General features: G+C 44.6%; 2 protein-coding genes across 8 annotated transcripts; one reads left to right on the forward strand and one right to left on the reverse strand.

The window, feature by feature from the left end:
* Nucleotides 1-144: 144 nt before the first annotated feature.
* PSRC1 (proline and serine rich coiled-coil 1) lies at nt 145-11171 on the reverse strand. 7 transcript variants are annotated; one of them, XM_079980440.1, is made up of 9 exons: nt 11014-11171; nt 9492-9527; nt 8446-8503; nt 4914-5493; nt 4030-4197; nt 2902-3055; nt 1993-2130; nt 610-697; nt 145-502 (listed from the first exon to the last, which is right to left on the reverse strand). In XM_079980440.1, the coding sequence occupies exons 1-9, from the start codon at nt 11057-11059 to the stop codon at nt 472-474; spliced, it is 1299 nt and encodes a 432-aa protein (XP_079836566.1). In that variant the 5' UTR covers nt 11060-11171; the 3' UTR covers nt 145-471. The 7 variants fall into 7 exon arrangements, with proteins under 7 accessions (XP_079836566.1, XP_079836568.1, XP_079836570.1 ...); XM_079980442.1 differs by having other exon boundaries at nt 9492-9599; nt 11014-11152; XM_079980444.1 differs by lacking the exon at nt 11014-11171 and adding an exon at nt 9890-10996.
* A 7-nt stretch (nt 11172-11178) lies between these two features.
* On the forward strand, nt 11179-17401 carry PPIL1 (peptidylprolyl isomerase like 1). The gene is made up of 4 exons (XM_079980572.1): nt 11179-11326; nt 12915-13069; nt 13503-13571; nt 14524-17401. The coding sequence occupies exons 1-4, from the start codon at nt 11271-11273 to the stop codon at nt 14742-14744; spliced, it is 501 nt and encodes a 166-aa protein (XP_079836698.1). The 5' UTR covers nt 11179-11270; the 3' UTR covers nt 14745-17401.
* Nucleotides 17402-17902: the final 501 nt, after the last annotated feature.

A 17902-nucleotide genomic window follows, 5' to 3' on the forward strand; every position in this document is an offset into this window, starting at 1 on the left:
AACAAGAATATACATTCTCACCTCCCAGCACATTGCTTGACTAAGGCAGTAATAGATTTTCTGTTCCATTACTCAGATCCACACATTAGTCTGATAGCTGTTCACATTACAGTATTCCACGTTCAGACTAGGTTTCCTCAATGGTTTTATTTTTAAAAAGCTTATTTTGTTTTATTAGAAAAGTATATATTTTAACAAACATTAGTACAGTACAGACAGACATACCTAATCATATAGCAGAGATTCTACAAGGCTGACCTGTAGTCCCTCCAGGTAATCGTTTTGACTCCCAATTCCCACCAGCCCTCAGCCAGTGATCATGGAGGTGTGGTTCTCTCTGTCAGCAAAGCCTTGGCCAAGTCTCCCAGGCTGCAGCTCCTCCTTCACCATGCAAGTTTGGGCCATACGTTAAAAAGCACCCAGGAATGTCGTTAAAAGGGAAAGAGCAGGCAATGCTCTGTGGGTTCACACTCATCCAGCCCCAGATCTGTTCACTGCAAGGCTGAAACATAACAAAAAACAAAAACATGAAACCAGGCCCTGACAGTGATGGAGGAGATCTATGGTAGAAGCCCAGCAGGTATAAGCAGCCTCTGAAAAGAGCCTCACCTCGACTTGCCAGAGGTTGCCTTCTTGGGCAGTCGCAGCCTGCTGTTCTGGGAAGTGCCAGAAGGGACTGTCTGTTGAAATGCAGGCGCTTTAAGGGGGGAGAGAAATTCAAGAGATCGGCATGTAGGAGGTCAGAACAACTGTGATGCTTTGGAAAAGGCCCATGTCCCAACAGTAGAGCTACTGCATGCAAAAGGTTCCAGGTTCAATCTCTAGCATCTACAGGTAGGACTGGGAAGGACCTCTGTCTGAAACTTATCCCCAGTGCAGGTGGTTCTGAGTTAAATGGGCCAATAGGCAGTTCCTAAAAGAAGTGGGACGTGGGTGGCGCTGTGGGTTAAACCACAGAGCCTAGGACTTGCTGATCAGAAGGTTGGCGGTTCAAATCCCCGCAACGGGGTGAGCTCCCGTTGCTCGGTCCCTGCTCCTGCCAACCTAGCAGTTCGAAAGCACATCAAAGTGCAAGTAGATAAATAGGTACCGCTCCGGCGGGAAGGTAAACGCCGTTTCCGTGTGCTGCTCTGGTTCGCCAGAAGCGGCTTAGTTATGCTGGCCACATGTCCCGGAAGCTGTACGCCTGCTCCCTCGGCCAATAAAGCAAGATGAGCACCCCAACCCCAGAGTCGGCCACAACTGAACCTAATGGTCAGGGGTCCCTTTACCTTTACCTTTTGAAAGAAGTGTGCACTTGCCAGGACAATTTTAGTTCAGCCATTTCACTCTGTGTTTCCCGGCTTGGTTTGGGGGTTTGTTCATGGTTTCCAGGGATGGAAACGGCTTGGAACAAAGTTGGAAATTGCAGCTGAAGTTGAAACCTGAATGATCTGAAGGTGTGTACACACCCACACACCAAGTGGTGGCACCTTGAGAGCCAGTCGTAAATAAATATGCAAATGATGGGAGGAAGGGAACACAGTCCAGAGGTAGAGCAATGTACTGATGCAGGTCATGCTAATGGACTTATATCCGATTGAGCACCAGCATTTGCTCCACAGGAGTCCAGCCATATCATTCACAGCTGAGGGGCGCTTGGGTGTCCTGCCTTCCTAGAAGCACCTTTGCAAACAGGACCACTAGGAAAGGGCCACAGCAGAGCATCTACCTTGCATGCAGGTTGCCCCGGTTCAATCCCTGTCACATCCAGGTAGCCTTGGGAAAGATGCCTGGAATCCTAGAGAGCTGCTTCCATTCACTCTAGGCTGTACTGAGCTAGAAGGACCAGCAGTCTGACTACATAAGGCAGGTTCCTATGTTCCCACCAGCTTCCTTCAAAACCCTCTCAGTGTTTTCTTCCCTTTCCTCCCAGAAGATCCTTCCTGCCAGATCCCACTCCCAAACCCAGTGACTTAAGCTGCCTGGGTCATTCTGAAACTGCATGCTTACTGTTAGAGTTTAACACCGGCAGTCTGCTTGCCAGCCCAGACTTGGCCGTGTTCCTGGTTCGAATCTCACGACAACTGCTGTGAGGCTTGTAGCTGGCCTGCAATTGTGGGGCGCTGCCACCCATACTTGTCACCTGACCTGCAGAGGAAAAGAGAAAGCAGGCATAAACAGATATGTTGATAAGGAGCGACCAGCAGAGGTTGGGCACTTAGCAGTTGTGGGAGAAGAGACAGAAGCTGTCTTACAGCACACATAGACTTTCTGAACAAGCATGAAACAAAAGTCAGACAGTTTTCACAGCAGGGGCAAACAAGTTATAGGAGCCCTCTAAGAATCTGCACAGGGACCAAATCACACATTTCCAAATAGGTTAAATATTATCTTCTGCTGCAGACACGAAGCCTTCAAGACCAGACGTTTAAGTACTAAGCACCTGGTAAATAATGGGTGTGCCAGGTTAAGAACTGAATTTTATAATTTTACCGCACGTTCCTATACATATATACTCAGAAGTCAGTCCTATTGGGCCTCATTCAAGTGACGAAGTTCCACTAGGAGAAGCTAAAACAACAGGGTTCCCCCCTGTGCCTCCCAAAATTGGCTGGCAGCTTTGGGAAACCCCAGAACAGCACATGGTGGGGGCGGACCATTCTGCCCAGCAAGCTGAAAAGCTTGCACTGGCAGAATTATTGCCATAGTACTACTTTGAATCGAATTCCTCCCAATGGGTTCAATGGGACTTACTGCCAGGTAAGGGTGAATAGGATTGCAAGCTCAGTCTGCATCAGCAAGGCAACTCTTACGCCCAATTCTGTGCTCTGGTGTCTTCATACTGGGCACTGACCTTTCATGGGAGTGGGAGGGAGAAGAAGACTAAATCCAAATGATGCACCGTCTACCACAACTTACTTGCATTTGCCTTTGGGAGATGCGCCACCTTTTCTGGAGCAACAGAGGCCTTCTTCACAGGACCAGTCTTCAGTGGATCCAGCCTGGGGCCCAGCCTTGCTTTTGCATATGGTACTGGTTTTTTACCTTTGCTAGGTGGATCCTGAAGGCCAAGCTAATGCAGCAAGATTTTAAAAAGAAGAGCAAGCTATGTCAAAAGCAGCCACCACTATGGTTATTTCTCCCTAGTCAAGTGGGGAGAATGCAAAAAAGCAACTATCTCTTGGAAATGGCTGCTTAACATTAACAGCAGTTGCACTGGAGCACATCAGGCCTCGCTGCAATGGCTGCATGTGTGTGGACAAACTGAGCTGCACAAGTAACATGCAGGAGTTCCATTTCCAGAATGCACATTCACATTAACAAAGGTAAACAGTGCTAGGCACGCCTGTAGAGGTTAGTTTAGGGAACCTATATTCTGCATACTGTTAAAGAACATAAGAACCCTCCTAGATGAGGCCAGTGGCCCACCTAGTCCAGCATCCTGCTCTCATCACAGCCAACTTGTGGGAAGACACAAAGCAGGACCTGAGCACAACAGCGCCCTCCCTGCCTGCGATTCCCAACCACTGACATGCAGAGACCAGTGTTTGAAACTCCCATTGTTCCAGGCGCATTTTGCGACAGGGAATTTCATTAGCATGAGCAGTTTCTGAGCTCTGGGTGCAGTACTGAGCCTAAGATTTCAGACTTAAACTGCAAAGTAGAAGGAAAGGAGGACCTTTTTCTACCTCCCCACTTCCAGGTACTCTCTGAAGACTGGAGAAGAGACCCTCTCAAGAATATTAGGGGGGTGGACAGGGGAAGGACTAGAGCATGTGAAAAATGAACTCTGGCTGCAGTTCATTCATTTTCAGCTTTGTATTCTTGTTATAAAAAAGCACGCCTAGATATTCCGTTGTTGCGCCCCTAACCTAGATTTAAGGAGTCATTTTGCTCCTAGCTTTCATATCTCGTTTTCATTGGAGGTGGAATCCTAGCCATTGTGGTTAGCAGCCAGTAACAGTCCCACCCCTCCACTAATTTGTTAAAGACATCCAAGCAGGTGGTGATCACTACCTCGTGTGGAAGTGAATAGTTCAACTATACCTGGGATCCCTCCGAAGAAGAGGCCTTGCCAGAAGATTTCTCTGTTTCCCTCCAAGGTCCCTGCCTGTTGGTTTGAAGGGGAGGCCTCAGACTTGGCAGGGGCTTCTTATTTTGCGTGGGAAGGGTGGGTGGAGTTGATCTTTCCTTCCTGCTGGACCTGGTAATTGTCTGCGACAAAAGACACAAGAAACAGGCTGGAGCTTTGGAAAGGAAGTGGGAACAAGCTATACACCTCTGAGAAGGACAACTTGGAACCCTGGAGCCTTCTGCGTGAAGGTGCCCTTTTACATTCCCCTGGGCCCAGGCTGTTTCTCAGCCCTGGGAAATTACTCAACAGAACGTGGGTTGGAGATCAGATTCAAGAGAAGATCCCTCATCAAATGCAAGTGTAAACAGCATGAAGAAGAAGAAGAGTTTGGATTTGATATCCCGCCTTTCACTCCCCTTCAAGAGTCTCAAAGCGGCTAACATTCTCCTTTCCCTTCCTCCCCCACAACAAACACTCTGTGAGGTGAATGGGGCTGAGAGACTTCAAAGAAGTGTGACTGGCCCAAGGTCACCCAGCAGCTGCATGTGGAGGAGCGGAGACGCGAACCCAGTTCCCCAGATTACGAGACTACCGCTCTTAACCACTACACCACACTGGCTCATAGAGCATTTGCAGCTACAGAAACTGACTGTGTGTCTTATTAGAAACAAGTCCCATTTAGTTCAGTAGGATTATGCCAAGCTAAGTGGGGACAGAGTTGCAGACTGAGTCACAGCTAAGAGTAATTGGCACATGCAAGCTCAGGAAGAGAATCGGGATCAAAGCCAGGGATTCCCTGAGCACACATTTTGTGCTCCAAATGAAATTTGCATTGGTCCCGCTCCTGCCACTGTACCTTTTTAATGTCCAGAGATTTTGTTGCTGCCAGTGACTTGAGTGGCTGATTGGGCCGGGATTTCTTGGGGAGCTGGGTGTTGGGGATGCAGGCATTTGATTTATTCTGGCGTCTTTTGGGAACAGGTGGGTCTGCAACACAGGAAGTAGGACTTCCCATGTCTGGAAGCGGAGCTTTGGGGGAACCTACAGAACAGCAGCTTTCAGGTCCCACGGTTGGCAGCAGGGCTTGCAGAGGGCTGTTGCTCACGTTGAATGTCCTTCGTCTGGGGGCCCTTGAGTCCTTCCTCACCGCATGCAAAGATTCAATGGAGGGCAAAGGTTCAAAATCTGGAACCATCTCAAGCCTCGTCTCAGAGCTGCCGTTCTCCTTCTCCAGCAGCTCACACCCCTCCATCAGTGCAGCCAGCCTGTTGGCTTCGCTCATCATCTTCTCTAGCTTTTCGGGACTCAGAGGGCTCCACAACAAGGCCTTGCCTTCACTCTCCCCCCCAGAAAAGTTCGTGTCAATTGACTGGGCCGCACACCTTTCACTGGATTCTGTGGGGCAAATGCCAGAGACCTCCTCCTCCTCCTCTTGTCTGAAGCAAGAAAGTAAAAAATCAACATGGAACCGCATTGGGCAAAATATACAAGCACTGTGCAAAAAGGAATGCAATGAGAGAGGCTTCCCATCCCTCAGAAGAATTCAAAGCATCAGTTTTGAGATAAAATCTGAATAAAGCTTGTGAACGCTAGTGCTTTTTCTTTCTTTCTTTTTATCCATTTTTATTAAATTTTCCACTTTAACAATCCAATCAAATCACATTAAATATTCCAGATTATACATATACATATCAAATAATCTGAATATTCTGCCAAATTACAATTTTTTAATAGGACTTCCCATGCTTCAAGTTTGGAGGGTTCTGATCATCTCATACTTCTGAACACTAGTGCTTCAAATGACTGGTCTTTGATTTCTGATTAGAAATGTATTATTTTATTAACACAGCAATCTGTAGGGGGTTGGACTAGATGACCCTCGGGTCCCTTCCAAGTCTACCATTCTATGATTCTATGGCATTGGAAGGTTTGGATGTGGCCGGGGTGTCCTTCTGCCTAGCCCCAGCCAGCTGGCCTCAGCCTCTGCTGCTGGGAGAAGCCCCATCCAAGTGGGGAAGAGAAGCTGCCACCAGCTGCACCCCCCAAAGCCAGCACAAATCTCCAAAGCAGGGAGTTTCTGGAGCAGGACTGGGCTGGCACAGGGTCTGCTGGTTCCTGTTCGCAACAGACCTGATCCAGCCTCTTTGCTGAGTCAGCTGGCACAGCAAGCAGGCATTCTTTCCTCTCCCTTTCACCCTGGCTGGCGGAAGCAGCAGGGCTGTGGAAGTGGCAATGACTGAGTCACTCCATCAAGCCCCACCGCTGTAGGCCAGGGTCTTGGACTGGCCCCTTATTGAGAAACAAAACTTATAGACTGCCCTTCACTTCAAAGTAATCACAGGGTGGTTCCCAACCAGGGTGGATAAAAATCAATGATTTTTTTAAAAAATAAAAATAAAATATTTAAATCGGATTTTTTTTAAAAAAATCAGATTTTAAAAATAAAATGCTTTTGGACGAAAAATCTTTCTAAAGATAGTTTTCTATTTAAGTTACATTATAGTCCAAAGGCTATTCATCAGGAAATAAGGATTTGTTTTAAGTTTCTCATGTGTGCTAAAACTCAGTCTAAGTTTATATATATATATAAAAAATGTTTAAACACATCAGTTAACAAACATCGATACATATCCTATAATGTTATTGCTATAGTTAAATAAATTGTTTAAATTGTTATTAAGGAAATGATTATTTTTCTCCTTCCAATAAAGTACAGCAAAAAAGTTGTCCAAATATAAAGTTAACTTATTAAACCTCACAATAATTTCGTAATTATCTGTCTATGTATTTCTAATAGTATAACCAAATCAGTAATTTATGATATAACTGTAAAAACTACAGTGGTACCTCGCAAGACGAATGCCTCAAAAGACGAAAAACTCGCAAAACGAAAGAGTTTTTCGTTTTTTGAATTGCTTCGCAAGACGGATTTCCCTATGGGCTTGCTTCGCAAGACGAAAACGTCTTGCAAGTTTGTTTCCTTTGTCTTGCAAGTTTGTTTCCTTTTTCTTAAAACCGTGCATTCACTTCAAGGAGCAACTCATAGCACGCGGTGTGGTAGCCTTTTTTGAGGTTTTTGAAGACTTTGGTGATTTTTGAAGCTTTTCCAAAGTCCGTGCTTCGCAAGACGAAAAAATCGCAAGATGAAAAAACTCGCGGAACGAATTAATTTCGTCTTGCGAGGCACCACTGTACTCTGAAAATTTATTATTCCAAAAATGAAACCTTCCTCTTGTTGTAAATATTAAGATTATACCAGCAAGAATGAGTCTTTCTGTAAAAAAAAAGAAAAGATTTAAATCAAGTCTTAGTGACTAGTGATTTAAATCAAGTCTTAGTGACTAGTGATTTAAATCAAGTCTTACTGACTAGTGATTTAAATTGATTTGATTTAAATCAAATCCACTCTGTTTCCAACATAGTGGGAAAGATTCAACGACATGCTATTCAAAGCTTCCCCGCATTCCTCCCCATGATCTGGGGGTTCTCCCAATCTGGAGGAGTGGATTTGGGCAAGTTGTGGGGCCGTGGGGAGAAAGGCCTCACTGTGCTGGTGGGAGCCATTGGGGTGGCTTCTGCAAGCACACTGGGTGGATCTGGCCCAGTAACTAAAATCATAATACCAATAAATTAACCCATACTAAAATATCCTTATATTACAGATAAAACAGCAGCATATTAAACAGACTAAGACTTTAGGTACCAGCTAGTACCAGAGTGACTTAAGTATCTCTAAAACCTTGCAGGAATAAGTATCTTTCAACCAGGCATTGCAAGCTTCTCCAGGGAGAAGAGTGTTCTAAAGCAAGAAAGTGACTACACTGATACCATGGTTCCCAAACAGCTTGGCTCCTGAACAAATCAGCTCCCAAACGCCACAAACCCAGAAGTGTTGTTCTGGCTTGCAAACGTTTTTGGGAAGCCAAACATCTGTTTTGGCTATCAGGATTGTTTCCAGGGCCAATCAGAAGCAACACCTTGGTTTGCAAACGTTTTGGAAGTCGAACAGACTTCCAGAATGGATTGAGTTCGGGAACCAAGGTACCACTGCACAGCAAAAGGATGCTGCACATTACATTTGGACCTACAGAAATTGTTTCCATCAGAACCTGCTTACAGCTGTGACACGTCATTCTGTTCCAGTGTCTCCCTACAAAAGAAAAGGGGCAGGTCTTTCTACGCAGGCGATTGATCCATTGATACCTACTAGCAGTGCAGACACACTTTAAGCAAGCACTGCAGCCTTGCTACAGATTCTGACAGACCTGCTTAATGAAGCCTTACAGTAGCTATTTACAGATTTGGGGGTGGGACAGGAGAAGTCGCCTGCGTACTGCCACATACCCCAATTTATATCACCAGGGATTAGATTTGTCAATGAACCTTACCCGTCAAAAGAAGAAGACTGACTAAAATCCAGTCTCTCATCAATAATAAATTTTATATCTGGAGAAAAAGAATAAATCATTATTATTACAAGTACTCACTGAACCCTGACTACCTACCTGCTCATATTACCAACTAAGCAGGAATCACCACAATTACCACCTCCATACAAGCCAGAATCCTCCCAGTGAAAGGTAATTACTGGCTTGCAGTAGAACTGAGATTTTCTCAGTTAAAATGCTTGGGTATTGAAGATGCCATTCCCAAAACTGTGTGGGGAATATTTTGCAGAACAGGAAATTAAAACACGTGTATATTCTTGATCCACTTCCCATGAATATGTACTGAGAATGGTAGAAAGTCAGAATACCAATGCTAAAGGAAGCTGAACTTGTACAACTAACAGCCTGGCCCTATGCAGAATTAGATGCACCCAAGTTAACTGAAATCACTGGATTAGGTGCACCTAGTTCTATAGAAGATCTGGCAGCAATATGTGCTCTAAATATCACATGACATAAAAATAATAAAACTCCATTTCCTCAAAATATTTCAGTTTACATGCAGCCCCTGTGTGCATAATTATATATATATATATTGGGGTAGGGAGAAGATTGTTGTTATAAAATTCAGAAATGAGTTGCTTTGGACTAGTCAGAAACTAAAATCAATGCATCCAGTTAGAAAGTTGTGAGTAGCAATTCACACACACACACAAAAAAAAAACCTAGGCCAAACCATGACTTAGCATGAATGAGCAAACATGAGCTGTTCCTTCAGTTCTGCTGCTCTGGGCTAAACCATACTTTGGCTTAGCATTACATTCAAACCTTGAACAAAAGTTATAGCTCATGCTTTGTCTGGAGTGATACAAACTATGAGCTTGGATTCATACCTAGTGTTAAGCCAAACCATAGCTTAGCCCTAAATTGGTGGCGGCAGCAGGACCAGGGAACCCACACATTTGCTTGTTTGTAGTAAATCATGTTTTGCCTTAATGTTACATATGAATCATGTCATAGAGTGCAACGGATATTCCAGTGCTCACCTTCGTTTGGCCACTCCATGTTTTTCAGGAACCATCCTACATGAAAATAGCATGAATTTGGGTTTGGCTTGATAAGTTTTGGGTTTGATTTGGTTTGTGAAATTTATGCTGCGAATTGGTTACCAGAAAGTGTTGACAAACAGTGAAAGAAAGACAAATACAACATTTTGCTGTAGTTCATTACTAGAAACCTAATTTGGTACATTTTTTTAGAAGAAGCTGCAGATTTGTATTTTTCTCTCTGCATTTTCTCACCTGCTGTTCCTCTCCCTCCACTCCCCCTACTTCCCATATCCTATTTCCATTTGTAACCTACTTAGAAACAGCTTTCTGAATTGTAGCTAGGCTAGCCTGCTTAGCAGCAATAACGGTCCTTATGGGATATAAGGTAGCTGTACCTCCGATACGCCTCTCTCCTCCGTCTCGAATCACCCGTGGCTTTTCTGGTTTTAAAGGGAGAGCAATCACCGGGCGTTCACTCCAACATTAAGTATGCAAAAGCACCTCCCATTGCCGCTGCAAATAAAGCCTTTTCCGGTCCTCTCTCCCCGCGGGTTTGCTTTTTTGTGAGAAGTCTTAAAAAGATGAATTCCAAAGCATGCTCACTGTATGGTGGCTTTGAAGCTAGTCGTAATTAAAGGTATCCTGGATCCTTCCCGCCCCAACTGAATAAAATGCAGATAGCAGTGTTGACATGAGGACGGGGCAACCAGCAATATCCGCTCATTTTCCCTTCTCCATTAATTCTGCAATGCAGCCCCATTGCCCGTGAGTCTAAGGTAGACGCCAGCATCCAGACTAACCAGACTTGTTTTAGAAGTGCATTCATCACTTATCTGCCCTAAGTTTGGTAGCGAGGGATGTTTGGGGCTTCTCCCGCTCATTGCCATAATGTTTATAAACACTGGCAAATGCTTCTGTGTCGGGACCGATGTCTCTGATCTTCTCTCTTGCCTTAGTCAAACCACTGACGGGAGTTTGCTTTCTCCAAGGCACGCTTCATGGAAAGGTGCAAGGCGTTGCTGGCATTGCGCCGATGACTAAAGATGTTTTTCTTTGCTCAGAGGATTTAGGAGCCTCTGCTATTTGAATACCCGGTTTTACTGCTTCGTGAATGTTAGCATGACATTTGGGTTGCTTTATTCTGTCGTGCACAGCATTCCTATCGTTTTAAGTAAAGGAGTCGAACGTTTTCTCTAAATAAGCCCCTCTGCGTTCAGGGAGGACTTCAGTTCCCAGATAAACGTGCACCGGATAGCAGCCCTAACTCCTGAGTAAAGTAAACATGCTTTTAGGACTGGGCTGTTAAGGGGGAAAGAAAAAAGACGCAGCTGCTGATGGGCGTGTTAGTTTTGCCCGAAAGCGGTGACAGGCAAGAATTCCGAATTGCGAGCCGCCCCCCCCCCCGCTCCGGCCCCAGGGAAATCCAGCGCCGCAGAACCCATTCACGTGCGGGCCCAGCCGCCATGCGACATGCAACCCCTTCCCGCCGGCGCGGGCATTTCCTCCCGCTCGCTCTCACCGCGAAGCTCCGGCGCTTTGGCAAGCGCACAGAAGAGGAGAAGCATAAACAAATTCGAATTTCCCCTCCCGCCTCGACGTCACAAAGACCCGCTTCGTTCCTGCGCGCTGATTGGCCCGAGGCTTGCGGGAACTTGTCCGCCGCGCCTCGGCCTTCGTTTCCCCGAGAGCGAGGGGACGGCATACGCAGCTGCACCGGAAGTGTGCTCTGCCAGCTTGGTTCCCCCGGCGGGAAGGTGTGTCCGGCGTGGGGGAAGCATGGCTGCGGTGCCCCCCGATACGTGGCAGCCGCCCACTGTTTCTTTGGAGACTACGTGAGTGAGGGAAGGGCCACGGCTCAGTGGTAAAGTAACGTCGCCCGGTAGGGCTGGGGAAGAGTCTGGGACCCCCGGAAGGCCAGTTAGCACAGATGATGCTGAGTCGGAGGGACCCATGGTCTGACCCGGCACGAGGCAAGGCTGGTGTTTACATCAGCTGTCAAAAAGCTTATTTGCCTTCAGTTGATTTTTTCCCCCGACTCGCCACTGAGAACTGATTTCCACATTGGCTAATTATATACTAGCTACCAAATTCTGCTTAATTCCTGCTTTCTCTCTCTCTCTCTCTCTCTCTCCAGAAACCTGTGTGTGTTTCAACAAAGGGAAAATCAATTACAAATATGTATTTAAAAAGGGATGGTGACAAAGCTGGGTGAACAGCCAGTTCTTGTGCTTGGAAAGATACAGAAACATATTGTTATGCTTCTTATTCCCCACATATGCACAAATCTCATAATCTCTGATCACTGGCCAGGCAGCCATGGGGCTGATAGGAGTTGGAATCAGTGTCTGGAGACCTATAGGCTCCCTATTCCTCCTTTTTATGCTCCTCTGTCTTTAGTATCTTTATGACGGGCAGAAGCTCAACATATGCAGCTTTGCCTATTATGAAGATGCAGAAATACAATATGTTGTGAAACACACAAGGATGGAGGTGAGATGGGATAGGTAGGATGGCAAGCCTATTCACATTAAATAGTGTATTACGGCTAAAAGCAAATGCTTACAAGGAACAGGCAATCTTCAGTCACCCTTGGGTAACCGTCAGATTAGATCACCGTAGTAGATTATAATTGGGGCTGCCACTGAAGATGATTGAGAAACTGGTGAAAGTTCAGAATACGGCTACAAGATTGCTACTGAGACCAGGCTTTGTGATCATGTTACATTCCTGCTTTGTCAACTGCACTGACTCCTTATAGGCTCAGTTCAAAATGCAGGTTTTGACTTTAAACACCTTCATGGTACCTGAATGATTGTCTGTCTCTGTGTTTCTGACCAGCCAGTGCAGCTACAGCAGCACCCTGGTCCACTTCCCACACCCAGAGTCAGAAGCCACTGCATTCAAAGAAGCCACTTGGCAAGCCGAGCAGGTGGAGCTGGGGCTGGAGCCACCCTAGAGGAAGTCAGGCTGGTGGGTCTGACCAAGGATATTTTGTCAGTTCACACAGAGGTGGAGGAACAGGACTACATGGACTGTTTCTGCCAGAAGGCCCTACTGTCCCTATCAAAAGTGCAGTTCCTGTGTCATCTAGGGTGTGGCTGGTGGATACCAATAGTGGCAGTTGACCTGTATTTCCCCCCCCCCCCTGAATAGGGTGATCTTAGTGCCCTCCTTGATATCATTTCAGTACTATGCAAAGACCTTCCACTTTCACAGTTTTTAAAAAATGTAAGCTGTTTATCTTCATCAGGTTTTAAAGCTGCTATTCTTAATGTTTTGCATCTTGATTAGAAAACAAACCTGATAAAATTGATAGATTGTAATATGAAGACACAGTCTTGTGGTTTTTCACCTCGATGTCACTGAATCAATGTGATGTAACAAATGTGTTTGGAATCCTCCGTTGCCTGTGTTTTGCAGAATGGGTGTCATTGTTGTGGAGCTATACTGGAAACATGCACCAAAAACTTGTAAAAATTTTGCTGAACTGGCCAGACGAGGTTACTACAATGGCACAAAGTTTCATCGGATAATCAAGGACTTCATGATTCAAGGGGGTGATCCAACAGGAACTGGTAAGAATATATTCAAAGTACCTGCTTCAGATACTGTGTTAATCTGTGCTGATGCAAACTAATGTGAATAGTAAAGGTGATGTTAGGATAGTAGATCTTGCAATCATCACCATCATCATCATCCCCCCAAATCCTGCATGGTGCTCTTGTTATGTTCTGCAAGAATAGGAGAACACATTTATCACACTTGGTGAGGCCAAATGACCCCCTGCTGTAAAATAACATAAAGATTTCTGACTTAACAGATGGCTACTCTCCCTTTACTCAGAAGCATTATGATGATATCCATTAATAGTCAGCACTTCCTCTCTTACCAGTAAAATAAAAGGAGATCTTGGTGGTCTGGTACTGCACATTCACAAGGAACTTTCAGTATACCTCTGTCCCATCTGCGACTTTGCAGATTGATTTACCTGGTCTTGTTCTATGACAGGAAGAGGAGGCGCATCCATTTATGGCAAGCAATTTGAAGATGAACTCCATCCAGAACTAAAGTTTACAGGTAGGTAATCTTTTCAGAGGTGTTTCGAGTTCTTCTCTTGCTTTCTGTGCAAGAGCTTCAGGGTCATGGTGGTTAGCAGAATGGATTCCCCTATTCTCTAGCCCCCTTCCCACACTCCCATAATCTGCTCTGGAAGATTGGGGGAATGCAGGAGACTTGTGTGGGGAGGAGAGGAACAGAGAGTGCTCTTGTGCAAGCAGAAATCTACTTGCAGTGTTAGATATTGCCCTCAGGAGCCATAAGCCTGGCTTGAATCTTAAGTCAATAAAACTTGGCATCTAAATTTGTTAACTGCTTATGCTCTATAATCATGTATCATTAGGTTTCCACTTTGTATATGAAAAATCATATTCAAAAAAATTCATTTAGTTATTGGTTAGTATACAGGAGCAGGAAGGAGATTGAACTGTCCTCATCACAGAGTACAGCTTACATTCTTTTCCCATATTGTTGTAAGAAATGGGCTTCTATGTTCAAGTTTATACACCTTACACACACACCATATACATTTCCTAGCAGCCTTAGTTTAGAAGTGAAATCTTCATCCAAATGGATTTTCCAAGGAAAGTGAATAGGTGGACAGTGGTGTGTATGTTGGGGCAGGGGAGATGGGAACCATCTGAGCCAGCTGGGTTGCATGAGCAGTCTTGCATTCACTATAGAGAAGTTCCATTGATCTCATAGAGCAGAGGTGGCTAACCTATGGCACTCCGGATGTTGTTGGATCATCTTCCATTAGTCCTAGCCAGCATGGCCAGTGCTCAGGCATGCTAGAAGTTGCAGTACAGCAATACCTGGAGGTGTGCAGGTTAGGCACCTCTGTCACAAAGTCCTGATCACTTCTAAGGACTAGTGTAGCATTTTAAAAACCAAGGTTTTCCCATTTACTTTGTATGTATTTAGGTACCTTTAGACTCCCAAGCCAATTTTAACATAAGATTTTCTTCTCTAGGTGCAGGAATTCTTGCTATGGCAAATGCAGGCCCTGACACCAACGGGAGCCAATTCTTTATCACGTTAGCACCAACTCAATGGCTTGATGGGAAGCACACTATATTTGGACGAATTTGCCAAGGAATTGGCATAGTCAACAGAGTGGGCATGGTGGAAACCAATGCACAAGATCGTCCAGTGGATGATGTCAAGCTCTTGAAGGTTTTCCCATCAGGCTAAATGAGATTTGAGAATTTTGTGTTGAATCTAATGGTATTCCTTTGTGTTTGGTCTCTTAAGATGATAATTGTTTTGTTCTGAAAGATACTTGCTAGTTTTTTAGGTGCAGGATACTCCTGTATTAAAATGTGTCTTCTAAAACTATCATTAACAATTCTTCAAAAATGTAAAGCTAAATTTATCAAGAAATGATTTGACCCATTTGAACAGGGCCTGTACCACCAAATTACAGTGTTGTTGCTTTCTAAGCTTTATTCTGTCTCCCCGCCCCCAGCGTCCACTTGGAGTGCAGCAAGCCATCTGTATTGTAAACAAACCACCTTAAATGCACCAGAAATAAGACAATATATAGTATTTTGTAAGCATCAGAATTGCATATTGGGTCATGGGTGTCTGTGTGGGTCTCAAGGCAGCGCTGCCCTATACTTCCACGTATACCTTTTACAAGTTGCATAATTGAAAATCTGTGCCTAAACAAATAACCCCCCTCTTCCACATGACTATTAAAGTATAAGCACTCTAATGTTGAAAAGCCACCTTTTCCTATTATAGTGCTTGAACTTCATTAACTACAAATCCCAAAATTTGGGATCCCCTCTAAACCGGTGCCAAAGTTTTGCAGTCATTTTGCATCACAAACCCCATTTGTGGAAGCGCCCCCAAACTGAGTAATTGATACATCAAACTGGGGTTCCTTGCAAAACAACTGCACCAGTTTGAAGGGAACCCAAAATTTCAGGGTTAGTGTTTGTTCTCAAGATAATACTGAGGGCAGAATCCAGCCCTGCTTGTGTGGACTTTCACGGGTGTAGATGGACTTCAGCTTTTCAGCCTGCCATGCAACCCCAAAATCTGCTCTTTCCAGAGCCAAATTTGAGGGTGTAGGGAACTGCAGGGGGAGAAGAGTAAGGTGGAGTCCTGCTGTATGAGTAGAAGTCTCTTCCATTTGTGCACGGACAACATTAGATACAACCTAACCAAACCTTTCAATTTATTCTGGCAAAAAGTAGCTCCAAGTAGTGCATTTTCTAGCATAGATTTGTGGCAGTGAAGTTCCGACTTCAAATCATACTTGGTACCGTCAGTTTCAACAGGCACAAAATTGTTTTTCTAAAGTTATAACAGCTATGTAGAGGGCAATGCTAACTGATTCTAAAGTATTGCTCTATATAACGATGATACTTTAGGAAAACCTTACTCCTTTCTCAGCACCTAGCAATTGTATGCAGCTCCCTGAATATGCTCTCAATTCCTCAAGAGCTCTACTGTTGGTGTCTTCTCTCATTTCTGCAGAAAACTTTTATTTAGAAGCTTCACATAGGGAATCTTTCGCATGGGCCTGTTCATCCAGGAATTCTGTTCAGCATGGAAGAATCCCGGCTTGGGGGTGAGATTGATGGATGCAGCTGTCCCATATCCAGTCAATTGCCAGGAGAGAAAACAGATACATTCCCTTTACATTCTGAATGAAGGCGATTTTTTTTTTCAGGCTAGGAAGATCAAAGTAATCCATGGAGCTCAGTTCCTCCTTGGAGCTGGATTAGCCCATGTCAGCACACCCTGATGCCTTCAAAGGCAGAAGGCTCTGGGTTACATCTGCCTGTGTTTCTTTAATGAGAGTTTGGGAGTACAATTTAGCATTTTATGATCTGCACACAAATTAGCTCTGTTCAAGGGCAGCAACATGAACTTGTGGTAGGACAAAAGGATGCAAACAGCCCCATCAATATAACTTCCATGATTCCAGCTGCTCTGGCATTATGAGTAGGGCGCATTCCTTTGGCTGCTAGCAGCCCCTATTCTGGAGCCCATGGCTTCCTACTTAATTGGCACTGTCAGAGCTGCTTTTGAACATAACCTTGTTTTCAGGCACTGGGTTTCTTTGGCCCAGTTCTAGGTGGCTAGATGCAGTTGTATGCCCTTGATCTTGGCATTTGAGCAATTTTCCCACAGTAGACAACATCAATCAACTTCAAGAGCCAGAGTCGCTGTGTGATTGGAATAGTAGTGTAATGAGGCAAAAAGCTTACTTAGTTTTCTGAGAATGGGGCAAAGCAGAACACTTAACCCATGGCTGTTGCAGCTGCTCAGGGCACAAAGAGTCTGCTAGTGAGGGGGTGGGACTTTGTCTATGAAAGCCCCATAATATATGCAAGAGTGCCATGCTAACCACTAGCACATGTTAGTCAACTGAGTTGCTGTTGTTCTGTTACATAGCCCTTCCCAAAATGATTTCAGCAGATCACATAACCATTATATACCCATGTTCAAAACACAGAAGGCTGTAAATGGTCATTCTTTTCCTAGTAATCAGATTCCCAGGAATCAGATTCACATTGCTGGCAATCATTTATGGCTTGAAATATACCATAAAATTGTTTCTCAAAAAGGGCAAGATTTCATGCCTTATGGAAAAGTCCAGTGGTTATGTTTCATCGTTGAGCTGGGAAGCAGACTTTCATGAGCAATATTAATGAACTGATTTATACTGCCATCAATGCATCTCTTGATCTAAAGAAGGTATGCCTTGTTTAAATGTTTTGTGTCCTACACAATAAATTTGATCCCTGCCAGTTCTTTAGGGGCTGCCTCTGGCAACTCAAGTGTTATTTGAATGCATTTTTATAACCAAATAAAATATTTTGTGAGTATTTATACATCCATCTCAGTTCTGTTTTTTTATTATCATTACTTTAAAGTGCAATTGTTAATCTATATTTGAGTGGGGATTTGAACCCTGGTCTCCCAGGTCCTAGCCCAACTCTCTAACCACTACACCACACAGGCTCTCTGTAGCACCCCCTTTCCCAGAGGTTTCATGCTCTCCAGCTCCCCATGTACCTTGGTTACATTTTCTAGAATTCTACTTCCTCTCCTCTCTCTGCATGTATATAATAAATGCTAATTATTAGTAATTGGTGGGACATTATGTATAATCTCTGCAGCTTTCTTCTCAATCATCTCCGGTATTCTTCTGAAGATTATGAGAATCTTCTTACGGCTTCTGCCTGAGAAGGTTAAACATTTCACGATGCTGGTTGAACTTTTCCCACCTGCCAGCAACGTGAGCTTGGTGGCTCATGAACTTCACTGTCAGATTAAGCAGACCAGTTGGCACGATTTCAGGCAAGCCAGCTTGGGTGCTCTGCGCCCTTTTT

Source organism: Podarcis cretensis, assembly GCF_951804945.1.
Source record: "Podarcis cretensis genome assembly, chromosome: 6".
Taxonomy (NCBI): domain Eukaryota; kingdom Metazoa; phylum Chordata; class Lepidosauria; order Squamata; family Lacertidae; genus Podarcis; species Podarcis cretensis.